Source organism: Channa argus, chromosome 6 (genome assembly GCF_033026475.1).
Source record: "Channa argus isolate prfri chromosome 6, Channa argus male v1.0, whole genome shotgun sequence".
Classification (NCBI taxonomy): Eukaryota; Metazoa; Chordata; class Actinopteri; order Anabantiformes; family Channidae; genus Channa; species Channa argus.
Window position 1 is genome coordinate 21,566,497 of NC_090202.1, and position 25,352 is coordinate 21,591,848.

Sequence of the window (25,352 nt, forward strand, 5' to 3'; positions counted from 1 at the left end):
CTTGGGAGTCAACAACATTTAAATAGTCACAAATACAGAAACCGACCCCCGACCCGCCCCAACACAAACACAGACGTTTTTTAGCCATGAAACTAAGGACATTTCCTGACATAATGCAATTCCTATCAATTAACTTAACTGTGCCAACTCAGTTTTTTGAGCCGCCCTCAGTGCCTCACCTAAACCTAATACTAACACTAAAAACAGGTGTTAACCTTCAAACAGCTCTTTGAAGCGGTGTAAGAATGTGAGAACTGCCCTCACTTTCTCGAAATGTCCTTGTGATAGAAAATTCACACTGGTCTTTTTTATTCTGTTCATACAAACACCAGCACACAGACACACGGACGCAGGAAGGTAGAGCAGTTGTCCACCAATCTCACAGTTGTTGTTTCAATCCCCGGTTCCTCCAGTCACATGCCGATGTGTCCTTGAGCCCCAACTTAGATGCTCCAGGTGAGTGTTGGCCAGCTGCATAGCAGCTCCCCCATCGGTGTGTGAGAGTGTGTGTGTGTGATTGTGAATAGGAATAGGATGGGTGAATAGGAAGCAGTGTAAAGCGCTTTGATTGCCAACAGGTAGAAAAGCACTATATAAGTGCAGCCCATTTACCATTTACCATATGTAAAACATTTACAAATTGCATATTGAACAATCCATTGTTTGTTCAGGGATGGTTCAAAGTTTACTGTTTCACCTAATTGTCAAAGCAGCAATGAATGCAAAATAATATGAGCCTCCAGCTCTTTCTGACACTGTCTCAAAAATAATGTAACTTTGTATGCAAATAACTATGTGTAGATCGTCTATGGTTATTTCACTATAATTTGAAGGTAATTCTGTGGTTTGTTTAGTGTTTTGGTCAAAAGTCCTGCTTTACCAACTGTGATTTTCTATTTAAGCATTTTGTCCTGTCCTTTCCTTCTATGGTTACAATGGCAGGATACAGGTTTTTCTTAAGTCAGTGGAGGTTTCAGTGTTACAGTAAACTGAGTGCTGCAACATCGCCCTTTACCCAGCGTGGGGTGTTTGATTTTGTCCTGCAAACAGCTCTTGTCCTGATTACTGGAGCCAAAGTAAAGAGTTTTTCGAATAAGTAAACATCAGCAAACTGATGAACTTCTCAAACAGCCTTCTGGTTACAGTTAGCCAATACAATTGTAGTGGGGAAATACAAAAAAACAAACTAAAACACAGCATTATCACCTTTTATGTTGCATCCTTAACAAATAAAACCAGCCACACTGAGGGTTCCCTCTCAAAAGTCAGAGTATGATAATGTTCAGCAGTGATACCATTGCTGTACCACAGATTTTACTGGGACACCGATGCCACTTTTAAAACTGAGATACTCATCCAAGACAACACCTACATATTTAGGTAGATGTATTCTGTCTCTGCCTGATCACCTGAGAGAAAAAGAAAAGTCAAACTTTCTTTATTTGTCCAACACTTCTAGGCTTTGTGGTACTTTTCTCATAACTGTTGCATTTGAAAAGTGAATTCATTATTTGTTGTGGTGTCTGTAAAAAGATTCAGGGTGTCTGCTTTACTTGGCTGAAAGTCCAAAAAGACAGAAAACATCAGAGACAAATGTGCGGATCATCATCTTTTGTGCCTCGCTGTAAAGTTTTCTCACCTCTCGTATGTGCACCAGAACATGATCTTCCTTTTGTTCAACACGATCCACCAGCAGGGCATGTTGGAGCTGCGAGCAGATTAGATTCAGTATATTAGGTTATTATCACCTTCACACTGAGTGTCGATATCAGTAGGAGTCGGGATGTTATAGTGAAGAGAAATTTGGAAAACAGGTTCACAAAGAAAGTTTTATCTTAATTAATTTGCGATGCATCTTTTGAGATGTACTAATTGTTTTCAGGGGCTTCTCATTTACCTATGGTAGATTCTAAATGCTGCATTTAAGGCTACGTTAAAAGTTAAGTTAGTCCTAGTGTCACACAGCAAGATGTTCTCCATATTAATATTTCTAGTAGATTAATCCATAATCCAGCCCCAAAGCTATTATGTCTTGTTATTTAAATACTTATTTCCATGTCCTGAATTTCAGTGGCGGATTGCAGAAATTGCTCACAATTATTGAGTCCCACTCTTATAATGTAGGAAATTCCCAAACACATTTGAAGCAATGGTAAACAATGTCAACAAACTCTGTACTTTCTTTTCGTCTCTTTACAAGGCTGCTCATCCCTCTGCTGTTCCAGTGTCTCCCAATCATGTACGAAGATGAAAGAATACTGGGTAAAATACAAAAGATGAAATGTAGTTGATACAATTCGCATTAACTGAAAGGGAAGCCGTAAAAAACAAACACAAAACACCAGAACCCTCAAGGACAAGTGCAAACTGTAAAAGGAGAAGACTTGGACAGGTGATGGTAGTGCAAAATGGTTCATTAAAACAAACGTCCTCTCAGTAATCCTCAAGTAGATGCTGAGTCTCATAAACAATAGCAAAAAAGTTCACACAAAACAAATGCAGAGTAGTAAATGTTCTAACAAGCCAGACTGTTAAAATCAAGAAAATACTTCAATTACAACGTCCTTACATGAATTGGCAAACATGAGGTTCAAGGTCTAAGACATGGACGTAGTAAACAGTCACCGAGCAAAGGGTCTTATCAGAAGAGCTGGCAATGAGATTTGATTTTTAAGGTCCCTTTATTGGACATTACAATACAACAGCTAATCTCAGTCAAATCCTCAAGTTTAAAACAAAATTACAGAGATACAAACAAAAACACTAACAACACATTCAACACAATTATTAACACATATTATTAAGTGTTTTGTCAGAAGTTCACTATCAACTGGTCGTTTTCCTCCAAGGACACTCGATAAAAATGTGTTCTAGTGTCTCCATCTGGGAACAGAAGACACACTGATTCGCTAAGCTAGAGTCCAGCCGCGCTCTGTATCTGTTCGTGGCTGTTGCCCCATGTATAACCCTCCACTGGAGGTCTGCTGTCCGCTTTTCAAAAGGCAACTTGTACAGGCACCACCAGCTGCCTTTCAGGGAATCATCTATGCCCTAAAACCAAGTCCACCTTGACTCTTTTGCTCCTGTCAGGAACTGCAAGTTCGAGACTTTTACGCAGATCTGATAAATCACCTTCTTTCCTGTGCTCTGAAAAGTACTCAGTTGAGGGATCTTGAATGACAGAAGCTGGTCCTCTCCTTCCTGCCACTCCCCCACAGCTGGAACGATCAGTAGAGGAGGAAAACTGTACTCGCAGTCATCGTTCCACTGGTTTACTGTGTTCCAGGAACACTCTCAAGGATTGTGGCAGAGCAGCCAAAACGTCCTCCACGACTTTTAATAGTAACCGGATTGATCGGACTATGGTGGCCTCTTTCAGACTGTCCACAGAAGGTCTTGACATCTTGATAAGGTGTCCCACCTTGGTACAGCCGGCCTCCTGGAAACTGGTTCGAAGGCTAGTGGACTGCAGCATTTGAATCCTTATGAAGTTGTTAAAAAATAAGGGTTCCTCAAACACCCACATACCCGGGGTATCACTGCTGACACGCTGTTATGTTAAAAACCTGCCAAGCCTGTACAGAGCAGCAGAAGGAGGTTAAGCCCTTACAATCCACTTGTAGTCTCAGCCTTAGCTCTTTCTCAAAGTTTGTCATGTCTGCCTCAAGCTCCCTGATTGCGGTTTTAATCTTAGCGATGGAGTGAGGCGTGTACAGTTGGCAATGCACGTGTATTTGTGCCTTTCCAACCTCCCACCACTGCCTCAGAGAGCTAAAGTTTGGTTTCTGAAGCCTCCACTGTTCCCAGAATCTCCTGAAGTCTTGCAGTTCTCCAAAAGTGCATTTGGGATGAGTGGCGGTAAACCTGATACAGTGATCCATGTACAAGAGGCTGACGGGTGGATACTTGAATGAATTCGGGGCAAATGACACTCCACACTTCAAATAACTATTTCTATGTAGCTTTATCTCTTAAAAGTGTAACATTTTCTTCCCACTGATGGACAGTGACTGAACTTTAATAAAATTAGAAATTTCAAAAGAAAAAAAAAAACACTAGAAGCCCAGTGCAAGTTCTAGGGCTGATACAGTAGGATAACAACCCTCAAAAAGAAGAATTTAATCCAAATTGTAGGACAACTAGATTCAAAACTTCACACAAATAAGGTGCAAATAAAACAGTGGCATCTCTGTAGAAGAAATAGAAAACATTCACAACTCTACATAGTATGGTGCTCATTAACATTTACATTTCCCATTTCTTCAAAACAGTGTATATGAAATACTAAAAACACTCTGAAAACATTAGTTTATGCTGACTCACTGATATCACGCTGCGTGGCGTGTTTTTGATCCACAAGCATTTACACTCCGTCTCCAACTGAAGTCATTCCCACTCGTTGAGCGCGTAAGGATTCACTTCCTGTATTTTTCCCGCCAACCCTCCACCTTAGCGCAATGCACCGCTGTGCACCCAGTGAGACTTTGCCCTCTGCTGTTGAAACTCGGCAACTGCAGCTAAACCACCACAACACAAAACCCAGTTGACAGGAAGTTTATCAGATCCCTACAAGAAAAGCTTCTGTAGGAATAAGCGCATTTAATCAAATTACAGATCGAAAATTTAGTGGTGGGGACATTAGTGACGTTTGAGTCATGGCACCGTGGTGTAGTTCGCTTTTTGTCTATAGCGTTTTACTTACTGCGATTGTATTTAAGCTTTGAAAATCGGAAACGTGGTGTTATGCTGTAAAGATCATTTTGATAACCAAACCATAAATAAATGAACGTAGGTCGCTGAGCTTATTTTCCACAATAATCCAAATGTCATTAGAGAAATCGCATTAAAGTTTTTGAATACAGAACGACGAAGAACCGTCCGATTTTATTCCCGTCTTATTCCTCAAACTTTGCACATTACTCCTCTGTAGCTACAAAGATGTATGGAATTTACAGCATAATTCCAAAATGCACGTTATAAGTTTGTATGGTAAGGTAAGGGTTACCACTTGTTTTAAACTGGAATTCTGAGGGATGAATTAGCTTCTTCTGACAAAATTAGAAAAAAAAAGTATTTGTGAATTATTCTTACGTGAAGCTCTAAGCTGACTTGCACAACTTTGTTTCTTGCCTGGGGATGAAATACAGTACACAGAGTACTGCAAGTAAACGGAAAAACAGAGGGAAACAATAGTTGAAACAAATCCACTATGTAGTGGAAAACACATTTTTCTGTCAAATATGCATGACTTTTCTTCTTGAAAACATGCAGTAGATACACACCTGTAAAAGGTTTGTGGCAGAATACTAACCATATGAGTGTTGTGACTTCCAAGCTGGTTTAGTTATTGTGAGATTCTGACTATTGCAAATATACAATACTATTGTATTATAATACACTGTGTTACAGCTCTTTTTCATCAAGATAAATTAATGAGAAACTATAATTTCCCTACATTAATGTACCTGCAGCACAAGGATAGATGTATTGTGTCTCTGCCTAAACAACTGAAAGGAAAACACAATGAAAAAGTCAAAGCTTATTCATTTGTCCAACACGTTTAGGGTTTGTGGTAATTTTTTCATAAAGTCTCATCTCATTTTTTGTACAGCTGCACTAAAGACTGTAAAGACCACAAAATTCCTAAATATACCTAATATTTCAGGTTTTATCTCACGCTTTTTAAAGACTCTGCATTTGGGACAAACCCAGAGAGCATTTGGATGTTAAGGATCACCATGTTTGTACTGTTCTCCTGTCCACTGTATTTGCAATGGAACCATAAAATTATTATTCCATTATTATTATTATTCAGTCTGACATATTTTCGAATCCTTTTATTAGTAAAGTGGGAAAAGATCCCGAAAGCAAAATGTGTCTCAAAAGACTGAATATTGTCATAAATCAAAAGGTGCTAGTTTATAGTGGATATTTATACTAGAGCATAAACATAGTTTTATTTTATATTTTTTGACCACTTTACCCAACGTTATTAGTCTGTTTTTATATGAATTGCACAGATTAATTAGAAAATAATTCTGGAGTGATTTATATTGTACCAATTTTTTTGCATCTCAAAATACTGGCATTTTAACAGCGGTGTGTAGACTTCTTGTATCCACTGCATGTGTGTTAGCTAACAGTGAGAAATGCATTTCTTTTAATAACTAAACTCCAAGTCTAAAATTCAAAATTAATTATTCCTTAAAAAGTCATATGAACACTTTTGAATATATTTATACTTCTCAGACTAAGCTGACCTGCACAACTTTGTTTCTGATCAGTGGATGAAATACTGGGATAAATACAAAGAAACACCAACCTGTAGAAAACAACCAACACCATGTGTAGTGGGGGATTCACATTGTTTAATTGTCCAATATGCATAAATGTAATTCTAGAAAAAAATAGCCACACAGCTGAAAGGTTTGTTGTGAAATACACAGTAACTGTATACGTTTACACAAACAGACATGGAGTCACAAAGCACATTGCTTTAGTAAAATGGACTTTTTAAATATGTGAATCATTGATGAGGACTGACCACACGTCCCTCTTTAAGCTGCAAAAGAAAAGAAAAATCAAAACTGTTGTTCTGACTAATTTATGATATATTCAGTAGATAACGTGCTGTTTGTGCTCTTTTGGCCTTTAAATTCATATCAGAAACGTTATTTTGGACTCTTACCTGCAGCACATGGGTAGATGTATTCTGTCTCTGCCTGATCACCTGAGAGAAAAAGAAAATCAAAAAGTTAAGTTTTGTGTGTGTTTCCAACATTTCAAATGAATTCACATTGTGTGTTTTGTTGTCAGTAAAAAGATTCAGGGTTGTATAGGAGATCACAGTGTCTGCTTTACTTGGCTGGTAGTAGTCATAAATCTGGACCACAGCTGGCTTCAGGCTCTGCACTGGGACCTCCTGTACGAGCTCTAAGCTGTGGTTGATTGGTATGTCCTTTGGTAACTGTTGGTTAAAAACAAAAAAGACAGACAACATCAGAGACAGATTTGCAGATCATCATCTTTTGAGCCTCGCTGTAAATGCCTCTCACCTCTCGTATGTACACCAGAACATGATCTTCCTTTTGTTCAACACGATCCACCAGCAGGGCACGTTGGAGCTGATGATATTACAATGAGTATATTAGGTTTTTATCAACTTTATCAACATCAATGACTTTCCCAGAACATCCAGTAAAGGTATCTGTATTAACTCACACTCTTCAAAGAGTCTGGGTGTGGGACAAACCCAGACAGCATTTTGATGTCCAGGATCACCATGTTTGTACTGTTCTCCTCTCCACTGTATCTGTAATGAGCCATAAAAGAATGATGTTACTCAGTGAGATTTCACCTTGTTTTTCATGGTTCTGATACTTGTTTGCTGTAACTTGAATCTTACAGGGATTTTAGAGTCAGAGTGAGTCTAGGTCTGTGAGATTCACTGGTGCAGTCGGCATTTGGTTTGACCTCCACACTCAGAGTGGTGACATCAGTAGGAGTTGGGATGTTATAGTGAAGAGAAAGCTGGGAAACAGGTTCACAAGCAAAGTTTTATATTCATAAAAACAAGTATGTCAATAATAATCTTTGATTAGATTGTTTTATGACCAGATTAATGACGTTTCCTTTAAGCACCACCTTTTTTTTTTACAAGTGTTCCGTTTTTCATATACTTGTTTCAGGATGTTGCATGAAATTTGCTATGGGTTGGTGAGCATGTGTTGTTTCATGTACCAGAGAGAAAATGAAGAATGATGCAGGAAGCCAAGTCAAAAAGAGTGAAGAATATTTTAAGCTATTTCCTCCTATTTACATATATTATTATTATTTTTCCAATTTATAAATTATTAAACAACATAGAACATGGCACCCTTTGTATCACAGCCCTGAAATTACAATGTAGTAAGAAAATGAATGTAAATAAAACATATGGTTTGTTGCTAATCCCTTGTTTGAAATAATTGTATGTGCTGTATATTAAAGAAAAAGAAACAGGAAAACTTCCAGTGTTGACTGACCTGCATTGAAGCACATGCACTGCCCTTCACCTCCAGGCTGTACTTTCCTGTCACATCTTGCAGCATCTTCTCCTGGTAGAGCAGTTTGTTGTCCTGGTTCACATCAAATGTCAGCTGGCCACTGGGAGACTGGACCGTCACTGTGCTGGAACCTTCTGGACTGAACACCAGAGTGGAGTAGAGAGCCAGAGCCTGGAGAGCCACCACTGTGTCCTACACACACACACACACACACACACACACACACACAAAATATGTGGCTGAAACTATATAAACGTTAAATAAATAATAGTTCTTAATAGAAACTTCTACAGCTGTATAGCACTGACCCTTATTTCTCACAGTGTAGTTGTGTTTTGGGTGGAAACATTCATGGACACTGGGAAAAGCAGGAGAACGTTTGCTCTACAGAAACTTTATATGTCTAAACTGTCTCTTGTCTTTCCAAAAAGAAAAGGATTTATTCATTGTTTTATAGTTTGATTACGATTATGAAGTAGGGAATTTTAATGAAACATTTTATATCCATTTAAAGTGGCTGAAATTGAAAATACTACAATGAAATGGAGGCGGTTTTAATAAGCTGCAATTTTAGAGAAAATGGCAAGAAAAAGTAAGTGAACACTTCACAATTTTCTGCCCGATTGATTATAAAATGTGATCAGATCTTCAGTCACTGATTTACTGTAAACAAACACAATATTTCTAGGTTGATGATCTTTCATGTGTTTTTTTAAAAATTCCCACTAAACATAAAGTAATGCTGACACTAGTCTTCTGATGTCACTAAATATCAACTGGAGTCACGTGTCTCATAAAAACGCTCAATGTCAGTGTGTCAGACACATTGTCTCATTGTCACATTGGATATGATTTGGTAGTATGGGTCTCTCTATATAAGTGCCCACCCAGCCAAGATCATTCCAGACGTACAAAGCAGAATCTTCGATGAGGTAAAAAGAGCCACAGAGAAACAGCTAAAGACTTCAAAGACTCAGTTAGTTGACACCTCTGTTCATGAGTTAAAGATACACAAAACACAGATAATGTAACAGAAGCTCAGAAGAAGGAGCTGCGTGGTGCAGCAGGACAAATACCCTAAACCAGTGCTCCCACAGCTCCCCCAGCCTCTGATTGACTAGTAGTGCAGGGATATTGCAAAACGAGCAGGGCTGCAGCACTGGAGGAGCGTGGATTGCTATTGAATGACCTCAAGAGAACCGTTCACACCAGGATTTGACTGAACTGAAGCAGGTCTTTACGGAAGAATAGTCCAAAATTGCTCCTGAACATTGTGCAGGTCTAATCCACAGCTACAGCAAGTGCTTGCATGAGGTTATTGCTGCCAAAGCTGATTCAACCAGTAGTTACAACACTATTGCTGTTTCTCTTTCCACTTTCTTTGTTTATTGGCTGTGTTTAATAAAGCCATTATAGATGATGACTAGTTGTCTTATCAGATTAGAAATATTGAGTTTACTGTAATTTTTTCTAACTTTGCTGCAGATCGGATCACATTTTATGATCAATTTACACAAAATTTCAAATGTTTCAGTTATTTTTCCTGCCACTGTGCATGATGTTCACAAAACAATGATGTGGCTAAACTTGAACTTTAGATCACAGGTGTGAAAAAATTTTCCAATTCACTCTTTAGCCCTGCTTTAATTGTAGAATATTGCCTTTTTAATTCACTGTTTGGCCTGTACCTGTGTGGAGGAGAAGCCTCCGTAATGGTTCTGCTGCCCCGTCAGCCACCTGACGATACGGGAGCTGTAGCCCAAGTCTTCAGCTGTAGGGGAGGCACTGAGTTTGGCGAGTAGCACATAGGAGCTGATCTCCACAGACAGAGAGGCTGATGTTTCTGTTGCAGTCTGAGACCAGTGCAGGAATCCTCCTAAAACAACCACCCACAGACAAACAGGTGTCATGTCCCTCACAGTCACAGTAATGAAGTCACCATGATTTCCTTTAATGTGATGTCTCACCTTCATCCAATGCTACTGAGTCTAGGTGCTGCAGAAGATGAGCTCGCGTCTCCATGTCTCCTGCCAGGGTGAAGACGTACGCCAGCAGAGCTGTAGTGTAGGTGTTGCTGAGGTCATTGATGGACTTCTTGAGGCACAACAGGCTCTTTGTCATAACAGGACTCTGTAATAGATTTAACCATCATATGGTTATTAAACTGTGAACTTATCCTGAATATTACTGTATAATCCATTATTACCTTTCAAGGACCAAAGGCAAATATATATTTTAAAAGAATCAATGTTACCACGACTAAGCAGTAGCAGTCTTCTTTGTCTGTAACACTGTGATCCCTGATTCTGTGCAACCTTCCCATTAAAAACATCATAAACACATTGCAAAAAGCATCACAATTTTATAACATCTGGAATTTTAGGTCCCAACAATAAGAAAAAGGTTAGTGAAATCCTGTAGGGACTGGTTAATGTGGATACAGGCCCTGATTCCAGTAACAACTTTTTTTATATATAGTTCTTAAAATATGTCATCAGTTCTGAACAGAGTTTTACTGTCTTTACCAGTTGCAGCTAACCAGGTAAGCAGGGAATCAGTTTACAAGCACTTAAGACACATGGTTACTGAAAATCTGTTTATACATGCAGCATGTGCTGTTGTAATAAGATTAGTAATGTGGTTACAGGGTCTACTCACGTTTGCTGACACGTTCATCTCCAAGAAGGCAGCAGTGATATAAGCACTGAGAGTCACTTCATCAGACACACCACCCTGTAGAGAGAAAGGCACCATTCAGACTTTATCATGACTCGACCTCCAACATACTGGATGGAATTTTTTGTCCTTGTGTCTTATCGTTTAGGGTCACCACAGATCACAAATTATTAGCCTGCATGTAAATGTTTCTACTGGGGTTGGACCTGCACTTTGCAGTTGAGGATGGGGATGGGCTGTTGGGGGTTTAGTGTCTTGCCCAGGGACCCTTTCAGATGTGGTTGGGAAGAGCAGGGCGGGAACCTCCAACCCTATGGTCAGTGGGGGGCCACCCTACCAATTGAGCCTACAACTGAGCCACTGCTGCCCCGGCATTAGTTATGACTATGTTGTAGATTTAAGCCATGATGATGCATCTGCATTTAACTCTAGATGAAAATAAACATCTCTAACTTGTTCTTAGTCTGAAGTAGCATCAGTCATTAGTCTACAAACTGTACTGTCAGTTTACCTTCATTCTGTTGTTAAAGAGTTTGCCTGACTGTTCAAAACAGCCATTTTCTTGTTGTTTAACCTCCAGCCAAGTTTTAGACTCTTCAATCTTTGTTGGGTCAATGTAGATGAAAGACTGAGCTTTGGCAAAAGATCTCAGCACAAAAGCGGTCAACCTGAGGAAAAGTAAAACTAAATTCATATATAAAGTGACAAACTAAGACACATTGTATAAATATATTGGTCAGCGATGTTCTCACCAAGTGTTCCCTGTTCCTGATCCAAATGTGCTGTAAGCACCATCAGGATGTTTGTAGTTCAGTTGTCTCTGGTAGCCTGTGTAAAAAAACAAGCTTATTAACTTAATTAATTAATTACTATCTTCACTGTCAAATTTGAAAGGAATTTGATTCAGACGTAATCGTTTAGGGGATTTTATACATTTATTGGAGTTGACAGAGAAACCTTCTGACAATCTTCCCTTTTGTCAAGATGATGTGATGATGATGCATCACATTAATGCAACTTTTGTATGACTGCATATGGACCACAACATGCACAATGCATTCTTATTCTGATCTGGCTGCTTCAGGTTCTCATGTGCCTTTAGTGTTTAACTCACCACTAGTGAGGAAGTTAGTGGCCTTTTCCCTGATGGCTGGTGTCAGCTGCTGTGTGCCTTTCAGGTACTGCAGGATGTAGATGTTGGGGGCTAGGAGCGCCATGTTCTGCTCCCCACATCCATACGGCATCTGCAGCAGTCCATCCAGGTTCTGCAGGGCTCGACCCAGGATGTCACCTGCACGAAAACACTTGATCATACCAAAGTTTATGTTTTTACACGGTTACACCACTAAAAGACATTTTTTTTCCCTCAAAATCTAATTTAATAAGTGGAGTTATCAATCAAGTAATTCAATTAAAATCTGATTGTTAAAATTGTGATACATTTTGCATAACAATTTTGTCCAGTACATTCAGTCCTGCTACATGATAGTAGTTGGATGTTTCTATACATGTGCACAGGACAAGTACATTTGTTACTTTATAAATTTGCTTTCTGTATCGTATGAAAGTGCAACAATTTAAAAATGTTTAACAACCATGGTAAGCAAAGCATGATATCCACAGAAGAACAAACGAGTTACAGAAGTAATTTGCAGATATTGATTCTCCTTTTAATGAGAATCCTGTTAACTTGCATTATTTCTTTTTGTTAAAGCCCTCAATTAAAATGTGTACATGGGTTTACCCAGAACAGATAGTGAAGCATGCGCAGATCCATCAATCACATTCTCTGGGAGTTGTATGTCAATTTCCTCTGTCAAAACTTCTTCTGTGGACAGAAATAAAAAAATCACCTTACAGATGGGAAACTCAATTAATGTAACTTAATGACAATGCACATTCAAGCTAGTACAAATGTTCTTTTATCACGTGTCCCTGCAAGTTTCTTTTCTACACTTCCCCACTTTATCCAGTCATCCTGCTGTGCTTTAAAATCTAGCAGCCTCTTCTTGCCCCTGAGTCTCCTTTATGACTAGTTTTCTTCTATCCTGACATGCTGTTTCTTCACACCACGTCAGCTGTGGTACTGTTAGACCAAATCCACCTCTTTGTGCTTTAAGTGTCCAACAATAACCTTAACAGCACCATTTCCAGGCTTGTTTTACCAAAGTGGACTCATGAAATGTGCTAAAATAAGTGTGTAATTCAAATAATCTTATAATACTGCAAGAGTCTATTTTTCCTAATGTATTTTAGTTTGAGGGATCATTTCTGGTATAAACCATCCTGACCTTTTGGACAGAGGAGCCAGTTGTAGTTCTTTGTTATCTCTGTTCCCTCAGCCTGCAATGGAAGAAGATTGGAAATGGAGTTGAAGTATCAGTTCCATTAATAAAAATATTTTAAATCCAATTAAATAAAATGTTTTATTGTTTATAACTGACTTTATCATTGTTTGTATGTCACCAACCTTTACAATGAGAGATTTTGAGACCACATCAACACGACCTCTTTCTGGCACACTCACAACCTCGTTGTCACATGAAACATGGGAAGTCACAGCCTCAGCAGTCACAGACACATTCACGGTCCCTAGAAAAAGTAAAATCACTCTTGTAGATCTGGAAAATTTCAGTGTGGGTGTGAATGACTGTTTGACTCTCACCTAAGACTGAGGGAGCCATTTTCCAGCTGAGAGTCTTGCGTTCATTGCCGCACAGACAGGATGTGTACTGGTCAGCAGAGAGAGGGGTGAGGGTGTAATCTGAGGAGGGTGCTGGAGTCACACTGACCTGTTCACAAGACACAATCATGTGATTACAAATTTGAGACTTGTGCTAAATACGATTCAGAATGATCAGTACTAAAGCCAGATGTCAGCAGCCCTAGGTGAGGTTCATAGATCACATGGCCAGGTGTTACGAGCATGTTAACATGTTGATATTCACATTGAAACACAAGCACTGATTACCATGATGCAGCTGGTCAGGTAGTTGAAGACAGTCGCCTTCAGCTCAAAGTGCTCCCCCCGGATGATGGAGTAGGGCAGGGTGAGCTCCAGGAAGAACGGCTGGAAGACCTTGATTTCTTTACGCGGAGCCAAACCAAATCCTTGAGGGGACAAACAGAAAGCCTCTGTCTCCCATGTAGTGATGGTGTCTGGGACAGTGAGGGACACATCCTTTGTTCCAGACTCTCTGGACCAGCAATTACACAGAATCACATCTATTAGCTAGAAAAACATACTTTATTAACTGAGATCAATAGAGCACAGTATGTATATATTTTCAATGGTTTGGATTAAATGCACTGATAATACTAACATATCGTAGTTAATCTGATGTAAAATATCTAAATATTAAATTATTTCATATAAAGATTTCTTGAGATCTCAGACAGATAGAAACTCAGAAATCTTACCCAACTTCCACCAGGTCCCATATCCAAGTCTCAGGGAAGAAAGTGCGAACTGTCACTACTGGTGTAGAAATAGGGACAAATGGTGCCATCCTTCCTGCAACAAAACCAGGAACCAACATTGCCACTGCCCCTCCAGCTATGTCACCTCTGTTTGGAATTCCTGAAACAAATCAATAGTTTTGAGTCACAAACAGAGAACAGCAAAAACATATTCGACTGTTTTAATGTTTGTAGGTATTGAGTGTGTGAAAAAGCTCAAAAAAGGTCACCATAGTGTCCCCGGTGGTAATGGATTCCTTTGTACTTTAGACATGAAGGCATTCGAATCAATAAGTTTGTTGCCATCTTCAGTCCGATGTTCTAGATAATCCAACCATATACAAACATCAGTTATCTCTTGTAATGTAAAACATAAAGGTAATATTCTTGATATTGTAAATGGATTTTTGTGAAAGAAATACCTCGAAAATTGTCTGAGCATCGTTTCTCTGGCGATATCTAGCATAGGGTATAATGTATCTTCTTGTTCTCACAGTCAAACATTCTTCGGGATCTTTAACCTCATATGGAATATGGGAAACTTTCCTGACAGGCAGCAAGTTAAAGATCTGAAAATGTAAACACAGTCCAAGGATTTTAACTCTTTCTCAGTCAGAAGATCTGATTGATAAGTACATCTTTTAATCCTAATCATTTACCACCGGTGTAGTGCCTATCAGAAAAATACATAATAATAACTTCTCTATAGCATTATAATTACAGTAACATGATCGTAAAAAAAAAGTTCAGGCAAAAAAACTGGGTCACAGAACAAGAAGCACAATAAAACATTTTTTTTAAGGAACTGATGTTACCAATACAAAAAATACCTATATAAAAAAAATAAGTCTTCTTCTTTTCCTTTCGGCTGCTCCCTTTCAGGGGTCGCCACAGCGAATCATGTGCCTCCATCTAACTCTATCCTCTGCATCCTCTTCACTCACACCAACTAACTTCATGTCCTCCCTCACTACATCCATACATCTCCTCTTTGGTCTTCCTCTAGACCTCCTGCCTGGCAGCTCCAACCTCAGCATCCTTCTACCGATATATTCACAGTTTCTCCTCTGAACATGTCCAAACCACCTCAATCTGGCCTCTCTGACTTTATCTCCAAAACATCTAACATGAGCTGTCCCTCTGATGTCCTCATTCCTGATCCTGTCCATCCTCGTCACTCCCAAAGAGAACCTCAACATCTTAAGCTCTGCTACCTCCAGCTCTGCCTCCTGTCTTTTCTTCAGTGCAACAGTCTCTAAGCCGAACAACATTGCTGGTCTCACCACCGTCTTGAACACCTTTCCTTTCATTCTCGCTGATACTCTTTTATCACACAACACACCTGAAACTTTTCTCCACCCGTTCCAACCTGCCTGCACTCGCCTCTTCACCTCTTTTCCACACTCACCGTTGCTCTGAACCGTTGACCCTGAGTACTTAAAGTCCTGCACCTTCTTCACCTCTGCTCCCTGTAACCTCACCATTCCACCTGGGTCCCTCTCATTGACACACATGTATTCTGTCTTGCTGCGGCTTAGCTTCATTCCTCTGTTTTCCAGAGCAAACCTCCACCTCTCTAGATTTTCCTCCACCTGCTCCCTGCTCTCACTACAAATAACAATGTCATCTGCAAACATCATAGTCCATGGAGATTCTTGTCTAACCTCATCTGTCAGTCTGTCCATCACCAGAGCAAACAAGAAGGGGCTCAAAGCCGATCCTTGATGCAGACCCACCTCCACCTTGAACTCCTCTGTCACACCTACAGCACCTCACCACTGTCCTACAGCTCTCATACATGTCCTGCACCACTCTAACATACTTCTCTGCCACTCCAGACGTCCTCATACAATACCACAGCTCCTCTCTCGGCACCCTGTCATACGCTTTTTCTAAATCTACGAAGACACAATGCAACTCCCTATGACCCTCTCTGTACTTCTCCATCAGCGTCCTCAAAGCAAATACTGCATCTGTTGGACTCTTTCTTGGCATGATACCATATTGCTGCTCACAAATGTTCACCTCTGCCCTTAGCCGAGCTTCCACTACTCTTTCCCACAACTTCATTGTGTGACTCATCAGCTTTATTCCTCTGTAGTTGCCACAGCTCTGCACATCTCCCTTGTTCTTAAAAATTGGTACCAGTACACTTTTCCTCCAGTCCTCTGGCATCCTCTCACTCTCCAAGATCTTGTTAAACAAACTAGTCAAAAACTCTACTGCCACCTCTCCTAGACACTTCCATACCTCCACAGGTATGTCATCAGGACCAACTGCCTTTCTGCTCTTCATCCTCTTCAATGTCCTCCTCACTTCACTCTTACTAATCTTTGCTACTTCCTGCTCCACACCAGTCACCTCTTCTACTCTTCGTTCCCTTTCATTTTCCTCGTTCATCAACTCTTCAAAGTACTCCTTCCATCTTCCCATCACACTCCTGGCACCTGTCAATACATTTCCATCCTTATCTTTAATCACCCTAACCTGCTGCACATCCTTTCCATCTCTATCTCTTTGTCTGGCCAACCTGTACAAATCCACCTCTCCCTCTTTAGTGTCCAACCTAGCATACAAGTCCTCATATGCTCTTCGTTTGGCCTTTGCCACCTCTACCTTCACCTTACGCTGTATCTCCCTGTACTCCTGTCTACTCTCTTCAGTCCTCTCAGTGTCCCACTTCTTCTTAGCTAACCTCTTTCTCTGTATACACTCCTGAACTTCCTCGTTCCACCACCAAGTCTCCTTGTCCGCTTTCCTCTTTCCAGATGACACACCGAGTACCCTCCTACCTGTCTCCCTGATCAAATTAGCTGTAGTAGTCCAGTCATCTGGAAGCACCTCCAAACCACCCAGAGTCTGTCTCAGCTCCTCCCTGAAAACTAAACGACATTCTTCCTTTTTCAACTTCCACCACTTCGTCCTCTGCTCTGCCTTAGTCCTCCTTATCTTCCTCACCACCAGCATCATTTTACACACCACCATCCTGTGTTGTCTGGCTACACTCTCCCCTACCAATGCTTTACAGTCACTGATGTCTTTCAGATTACAACGTCTACACAAGATGTAGTCTACCTGAGTGCTTCTCCCTCCGCTCTTGTACGTCACCCTATGTTCCTGCCTCTTCTGAAAGAAAGTGTTTACTACAGCCATTTCCATCCTCTTTGCAAAGTCAACCACCATCTGACCTTCTGCGTTCTTGTCCTGCCCATAACAGTCTCATCACCTCTGTTCCCTTCACCTACATGCCCATTGAAATCTGCACCAATGACAACTCTCTCACCTCTGGGGATGCTCTGCATCACTTCATCTAACTCACTCCAGAATTTCTCCTTCTCTTCTAACTCACATCCTACCTGTGGGGCATAACCACTCACAACATTGAACATCACCCCTTCAACTTCCAGCTTTAAACTCATCAACCTGTCTGATACTCTTTTCACCTCTAAAACATTCCTCACAAAATCCTCTTTCAATATAACTCCTACTCCATTTCTCTTCCTATCTGACCCATGGTAAAACATGTGTTTTACGTCGGATGCCCTTCCTGCCACAACCCTCTGCATTTATCCAGACTTGGGACTGGCACAAGAAGACACTGGCTTGTGCCCCCTTGCGGTTGCATTATATAAATAAAAATAAGTAGAGGACACTAAACCTAAAGTATGTAAACATCTGTTTGTGTTTGATTGTAGAGATACCTTATCTGCATCCAGAATCTTCCATGGTTCCTTGATGAGGACACTCTGGTCGACAGCACTGACACCACACAGAGAGTCGGGCTCAGCTGTCACCTGCATGGTGGTCTCCTCTCCTGGGACAGCTGAGGATGGAGAAAACTCCAAGGACACCTGACACACACACACATAACACAAATTTCAGTATTGTGGTGTCCTTTACCTCACACATAAAACAAATCTCTAGAATAGCCTTCTTCCACCTATGGAACACTGGTAAAATTAGGGGACAGATTAGGAAAGAAATTAGGAGCATCCTATCTCAAAGTGTTGGGGAAAAAACTGGTCCATGCATTTGTTACTTCTAGGTTGGACTACTGTAATTCCCTACTTTCAGGATGCCTCAGTAACTCCCTAAAGAGCCTGCAATAATGCAAAATGCTGCAGCAAGAGTGCTGACTGGAACTAACAAGAGAGATCATATTTCACCTTCACTAGCTTCTCTCCATTGGCTTCCCATTAAATCTATAATAGAATTTAAAACCCTGCTTCTTACATATAAAGCTCTTAACGGTCAGGCTCCATCATATATAGAAGACCTCATAGCACCATATCATCCCAGTAGACCACTTCGATCTCAGAATGCAGGCCTACTTGTGGTTCCCAGAATTTCCAAAGGTAGAATGGGAGGCAGAGCCTTTAGCTATCAAGCTCCTCTCCTGTGGAACCAGCTCCTAGTTCAAATTCAGGAAGCAGACACCCTCTCTAAACCTTCTTCTTTAATAAGGCTTAGTTAGTTACAGTTATGCTGCTATAGGCTTAGACTGTGGGGGACCAACTCCCCAATGTATGACATTAACTCTGTGTGTTTTCTCCCGTAGTTGTCTTTCTACCTCTGTGCTGCCACTCATAAGGAGGGAATGGGTTGCTTAAAATTGTCTTATCTGGCTTACTGTAGTTGACATTGTAACCGGAAGTTCAAAAGATTAGTTCAACAGTCAGCAGACAATCTAAAGAACATATGTCTGTAAGTACGAAGTCTGTTAAGTTTAACACTCATATCATATGCTCGTATTAAGATGGTTATTTTGTGGTTTATCTGCAATTATGATAAAACGTTACGCTGCTAATTGCAGTCGCATGTCTAAGGGATTTTCCATGTATGTTAGCATCGGGCTAATTATGAGTTGACTTTAACTGCTAAGTGCACTTCTGTTATAAGTTTTGATTTGTAACCAGCCTAATTTTTTTCTTTTAATGACTTCGCATGTGTGTAAAAATGAAACTATTTGTGACTCATATTTATTTTGTATTGCAGTTTCACAGTGCTTTTTTCAGTAAAGTTCTAAACTCAAAAACTACATGCTGGGTGTTTACTGAAGGGACCTGTTAGCTATCTGTCAAGCTAGAACCAGCTCTCCACACTAGTGATGACAGAATGACCTCGCTGTCCCCCACTCTCTGTCCCTTTCTGCAGGTGTCCCCGGCTTTGAGGCTGGATGTTTTACAGCATGCAGCTACTGGTCCCACCAAACCCGCCCGATGTTTTGTTGTTGATTTTGTTGCTCTTTTATTTTCTCTCTTCACTTTCCATTCTCCCTTACCGGTCAAGGCAGATGGCCGTCCACCCTGAGTCTGGTTCTGCTTGAGGTTTCTTCTGTTAAAGGGAGTTTTTCCTTTCCAGGAAGCCTGGGGCTTGCTCAAGGGGAAATGATGGGTTCTCTCTATACATTTTTATAGTCTTGACTTTATTCTGTAAAGTGCCTTGAGATTACATTGTTGTGAATTGGCGCTATATAAATAAAGTTGAATTGAATTGAATTGGTGTTTGTTATAAGATTAGCATGAATCAAAAAATAATTTTACTCTTTACATCTTTACCAATAACAAATTATAGCAATGCTGATGGCGTGTGTACATTAGTAAAATCAATATCTGTATCTCTGTTTCTTAAGTCTTGATCATACTTTGATATGAATGGATGGAATAATATGGTAGAATTGAAAAGTTGCATGTGCCTGTACTTTCACACAATCAACAGTTGAGAGTAAGCATTTATAGAAATGTTCCATGGTACATGATGGTGACGTGCTGAACATCAACAGTTTGACGTGTTAACTCTGAAGCAGCTAATACAGAACATACACTAATTCCACAGCTACATCTGATGAGCTGTTGTTGCCAAAAGTCTTCTTGCCTCACTGACCTTGTGACCAAAGCACTTCTCAGTGGAGAAGTCAGCACTCTTTGCGACGACTCTCTCGCTGGGGAGAATGGCATAAACTACAACCTGGACTTCTGGTGCCATGTCTGGAGACACTTTCAGCTTGAAAGACACCTCACCTTCATTCACTAAAACAACAAACCAGATCATTTTTATGCATCCATAGATCAACGGCGCTGCTAATGTAAAGAACACTTTAAAAATGTAATACCCCGAATTTATGATTAAAACCAGTCTGTTCCCACCTGATTTATCCTGCACTTCAATATGTGTATGTCCTTGCAAAGCTATGGCTCCTCTGGATAAAACCTGGAGAAATTGAGAGATAATAAGAAATAATGAGTAATGTAACACTAAACCTTCAGTCCATTCAACAGGATACACCATGAAACATAGTTGTATGTTGAATGTTACTTCTTTGCTCTTCAACCAAGGTTCAAAAAGTGCATAAAATATCATATAGCACATAAATATGAAATGCAAAGTCTTTGTACTGCTTTGCAACAAGTTCAGTCTTGTCTACAGTTTACACATGACTGATGAAGATCTAGTCCTTTGAAATACTAAAAACTGAAATCCTAAACAAAACTAGTTCTTTGCTGCTTTAGTTACCACAACAGCTGAACTCAGTGTGAACTTCAGCAATCTGACCAACAAGTACATGATCCTGTTCTCACACATGAACAAAGTCATGCTAAAAATGTTTTAAATATACTCATTGAACATAATTTTATGAAAATATTAGGCCTATGTGTCTCCAGCCTGACTCATCTAGATTAGTTGTGTCAATTCCTTAATAATTCGGATAATGTTTAAATTATCCAAGTGTTTGAGATAGAACTGATGAAAACCATTCACTCACCAGATACATCACATCCACAGAGCCTTGAGACTCTCCAACTATAGTGTACTGAATGAAGATTTCTTCCTCTGCATCACAGGAAAGTGGTTCATCTTTCTGCTTCACCTCCAGGGAGCTGACTGTTTTAGTATCAGGAGAGACTTGTTGTGCCAGAGAAAGTATGTGATTTCCACGTTCATAATCTGCAACTCTATAACCATGGTGTTGAAATGTTGGTGTGTTGCTAATCTGCACAGATACAGATGTAGAAATAAAAAATTATACACAAGGTCATTGTGGTTGATGTGAACTAAATACTGCAAAGTGAGCTCAGATACAAGCAGGGTAAGATTAAGCTATTTAAAATGTTAAAAAGCAAACAGTTCACCAGCTGCTGTGGCTCCGGTATTCATGCAGGCAATTTCATGGCACTGACATATAATGGTGAAAAAGTCATTTTATGTGTAATCTTTACTCACCACGAGCACAATGTCCCTACTATAGTTAGCTGTGCTAAATGAGAACGTGGCAACACCATCGCTGTCAGTTGTCAGATTTTGTAAAAGACGTGATGACCACGTCTCACCCTCAAACAGATACACTGCCATGTCAGCGGTGGGTGTATTATTGAAATAAACTGCTTTAACCTGTTGAAAACACAAAGTTTGTGTCATCAGGGGATCCACAAAGTTGCCTTGTTTACAGAGTGACACTGGAAAAGTCAGAACAACAATTTAACATTTTCCAACTCACTTTTCCCTCCACATTTGTTCCTTGGTGATAAACCTTGGGTGTATCAATAAAAGACAGCTTTCCAACAACAAATGAGATCGTTATTTTCTTCTGTTGTGGGTGTGAAATACCTGTATGGGAGGAAATGTTGTTTAAATACATGCTTCTGTTCTGTATTTTAATTAATACTCATATATAAATATAACATAAGACTTGCCTGTCCCCTCCTCTTCCACATTAGCAAGGAGAACCAGTTCATCAAAAAGTAACTTTTGGTCTATTTTTGTAAACGTTGACATCTCAAAAATAAAAGTGGCACAGCCTTTCTTGTCCATCTAGAAAATACAATAAAAAGAAAAATAAAGTACATGAATTAATAAATAGAAAAACATAAAAACAGATTTGATTTAAAATGTTAATATTTTGCTGGACATTTCTGAAGAAAAGTTTCTGTTTAAGGAAAACTAGATGGTTGTGACTTGACAACTACACAAGGACATTATCTTAGATATGTGCAATCTAAAAACATGAATGTTGGATCTGTCAAAGCCTAAATCTCTTTGCAGAAACCTGTACCTGCTTTGTCTCCTTGTGGCATGGGGCAGTTACAATATCGACTTCCCCAGAATGTTCAGTGGACATTATAAATGGATAATGTTGAAGAGGTCGGCACAGCTCAACTTTTACACTTCCAGGCACAGACTGTCCATATGTATATCTAATTAGATAAAGACAATCATTTTTGTTGAAAAGTCATCCCCTCACTAAACATGACCTACAGTCCTGTCCAGAAGTATTGAAAAGACAAGGCCAATTCAATAGTGTTTGCTGTGCACTGAAGACATTTGGGTTTAACATCTTTGGTCATTTGAGTCAAATGCTGCTACATTGTTTTATGAATCTACAGTATGTGAAAATAGTATCAAATGAAAGCTGACATTCTTAGCTCACGTCTCATTTTGATCTTAAACCCAATTGCCTGCAAATACAATACTAAAAACCGGCCTGACATTGCAATACTTTGTGAGGGAACTGTTTCCTGATCTTCTGAAAGTGTGATTTAGAATTTATGAAGAAAGAAATTTTTCTTACTTTGCACATATTTCAGCTTTGATTTCATCCTGCCCAATACTCACTGCATCAGGTGCATCTATTTTAACATCAAATTTAGGCAAAACTGTGGACAAAACATGGTCATTAGCATTCTTGCTTCATTAGAGACAACTTGGTTTACTTAATTCAGTTTTCATCTAAAATTGTTGAAAATTAATAGGAAGAGATTAATTCTAACATACCATATTTCTCCACTTTGAAGTTATGATATACTTTATCTTCACCGACTGACACAATAATTCCATACATTCCTTCACGAGCCTCAGAGTTTAAGGAGTAAGAAAGCTGCAATATTTTACTGTTGGATGTTTCATTGAGCCACCGTCCAATCCGGTTATTGTTAGGATCCTGTTTAAAGAAATAAATGGAAAGGAACATGTATTCATGGTTTGAATAAGAAATAGTAGTAATAATAGGATTGTATTGTATTGTAACTAATAATACTACTTCACTGTAAATTTACTCTGAATTAACAAAAACATAAATAAATTGTAGAGTAGCATCATACTCAGAAGTCTTGGGCTCTCCATGTGTCGAAAAGATTAACATGCTGAATTTATAAGAGAAATAATTGTGTGAGGACATTTTCTTACCTCAATTTCAATGATCTTGTACTGTAAAAGAAAAAGGCAGAGAGAAGGACAAGTTGTCATCATACAGTGTTTACTCAATTTGGGTTAAACATTTTTACAAAACATTTTTCCAAGGAATCAGATACTGGTGAAAATCAGCAGGTGTTCAGGTGTTTTACAATCACTGTACAGACATATACTGCTGACTCCAACACACTCAGTTTAGACTTCAGCTCTTATCTTTATGAAAATATGAAGCATGTAACACACAACAAACAAAATGCCATTGTGAGAATCTGTATTCATTATAAATTAGTGACTGGAAACACATACATCTATTTAATATTTTTGTATGGTTTCATCCTTTCCATTTTTAAAAAAGAATAAAAAATGTGTCAACTCAGCACAGATGGTCTGACTAGAAGCCCTGGTTGTACTATTGACCCTTCTTTAGGAGCTGAGTGATTAGTGACGTAACTGTGTTTAAACAGGACACACACAAGTCCATCTCTTCATTGCATAACCTCTCTTTGCTTTGAACATGCTGGTCTATGTATCCTATTTCACTGGGGCATGTATTACATAACTAATGTTATACTAATACATAGGAGATGCATAAGAAAGGAGAGATACTCACTGGCTGATTGACAGGTCTGAATTTGGTGTCCAGTGTGACAGCCCTGAAATGCACTGAGATAAATTCAAATGGATAAGTTTTTACATTGAATCTATAGTAGTGTTAAACATCCTCTCAGATTACTAGAACAACTGACTAATTACTGGGACACATGCATTTCAATTCAGCCCCCTTGTACCGCTAACTTTGTGTAGTTTGGGTTTTTTACTGTAAACAGCCGATGTCTCCGTCTTAATTTCCACGTTAGCTAACTAGAACTGTCAGATATGTGTCACTGTGGTGTAAAGATAAAACACTGTAGAAATGCAAGGATCTGTCAGGAAGAATGGGATAAACTGCCCAAACCCATGTGTGGGACGTCTGTAGACACTTACTCAACTTACTCTGACATTTGGAGCTGTGAGGGACTTCTACAAACTATTGATTCAACGCCTGAATAATTATGTAAACGAGTGAATGTCAGTTTGTCAAAATGTTAAAAAGTTTCTGGAAATTTTCGAAAGCGACTGCATGTTCTATGTCAAGGTTACCTGTTTGTCCAGGGAGGTAGATTGGTTTATCCGTTTGGACAAACGTCTTTGGTTGATAGGGTTTGATCATAACTTTCCTGTTTTGTTTTGAGTAAAACGTGTCACCTCGTACCTCCACCTCAAAGTTCAGAACCACTTCTTGCTGCACTGAAGGAGCCTGTGACAGAAAATTATTATTGAAACACAAAAGCACATTGCATTGTAAAATGATTTGGCCTTTGTTATGTTCTATTAATGTGTTCTGAAATCAACATAATTAATATTTTATTACTAAGCCTGTAGAGCTGACCTGTAACTCAGTGCAGGTATGAAACGCTGTGTCCGATGTCTTCTGGAGGAGAATTTTGCTTTTCTCCGCAGACAATAAAGTGACAGTCATGACCAGAGTCTCGCTTGGCTCCAGGAGACTCGCACAGAATTTGGTTTCAGCTCCAGCTTGAATAACAGCAGGAACTGCAACCATGTAGTGTCTACAGACAGAAACATATAAACACATGTTTAATATTATCCTCACAGAATCTGACAGGAGAACTGCAAACTCAATGTTAACATAAAAAAAGCTTTTTTAAAAAGTAGTATTTTCAGTCAGTACTGCCAAACTTACGGTCCTGCCAGCACTTGATAAACAGACATCCAGCTCAAAAAGACACACAGTGTCCACGTGCACATCTGAATCCCATTGAGACCCATGGCTGATTGCCATGAAACCTTGGGAGTCAACAACATTTAAATAGTCACAAATACAGAAACCGACCCCCGACCCGCCCCAACACAAACACAGACGTTTTTTAGCCATGAAACTAAGGACATTTCCTGACATAATGCAATTCCTATCAATTAACTTAA

General features: G+C 39.5%; 1 protein-coding gene across 1 annotated transcript; it reads right to left on the bottom strand.

Annotated features, from left to right (window-relative positions):
* Window positions 1–6,348: 6,348 nt before the first annotated feature.
* LOC137128841 (alpha-2-macroglobulin-like) lies at window positions 6,349–25,214 on the bottom strand. Its single transcript, XM_067507458.1, has 36 exons — window positions 25,111–25,214; window positions 24,796–24,976; window positions 24,507–24,663; window positions 23,977–24,029; window positions 23,361–23,381; window positions 22,950–23,115; window positions 22,747–22,831; window positions 22,231–22,372; window positions 21,872–21,989; window positions 21,676–21,785; window positions 21,402–21,569; window positions 20,944–21,171; window positions 20,327–20,390; window positions 20,064–20,209; window positions 17,882–18,031; window positions 14,603–14,749; window positions 14,411–14,501; window positions 14,142–14,301; window positions 13,693–13,918; window positions 13,387–13,513; window positions 13,192–13,313; window positions 13,013–13,064; window positions 12,466–12,549; window positions 11,836–12,012; window positions 11,474–11,549; window positions 11,233–11,389; window positions 10,704–10,778; window positions 10,013–10,175; window positions 9,734–9,921; window positions 8,025–8,237; window positions 7,406–7,530; window positions 7,222–7,312; window positions 7,056–7,124; window positions 6,862–6,967; window positions 6,689–6,730; window positions 6,349–6,562 (listed from the first exon to the last, which is right to left on the bottom strand). Exons 1-36 carry the CDS (start codon window positions 25,194–25,196, stop codon window positions 6,558–6,560), a joined length of 4,371 nt encoding a protein of 1,456 aa, XP_067363559.1. The 5' UTR covers window positions 25,197–25,214; the 3' UTR covers window positions 6,349–6,557.
* Window positions 25,215–25,352: the final 138 nt, after the last annotated feature.

Excerpts from the sequence above, each read along its gene's own strand:
- LOC137128841 (XM_067507458.1), bottom strand. The coding sequence starts at position 25,196 with ATGGGTCTCAATGGGATTCAGATGTGCACGTGGACACTGTGTGTCTTT. Across the intron at positions 22,373-22,746 it reads AAAGCTGAAATATGTGCAAA|ATATACATATGGACAGTCTG; the intron begins GTAAGAAAAATT and ends TTATCTAATTAG. Across the intron at positions 12,013-12,465 it reads TGCTTCACTATCTGTTCTGG|GTGACATCCTGGGTCGAGCC; the intron begins GTAAACCCATGT and ends GTTTTCGTGCAG.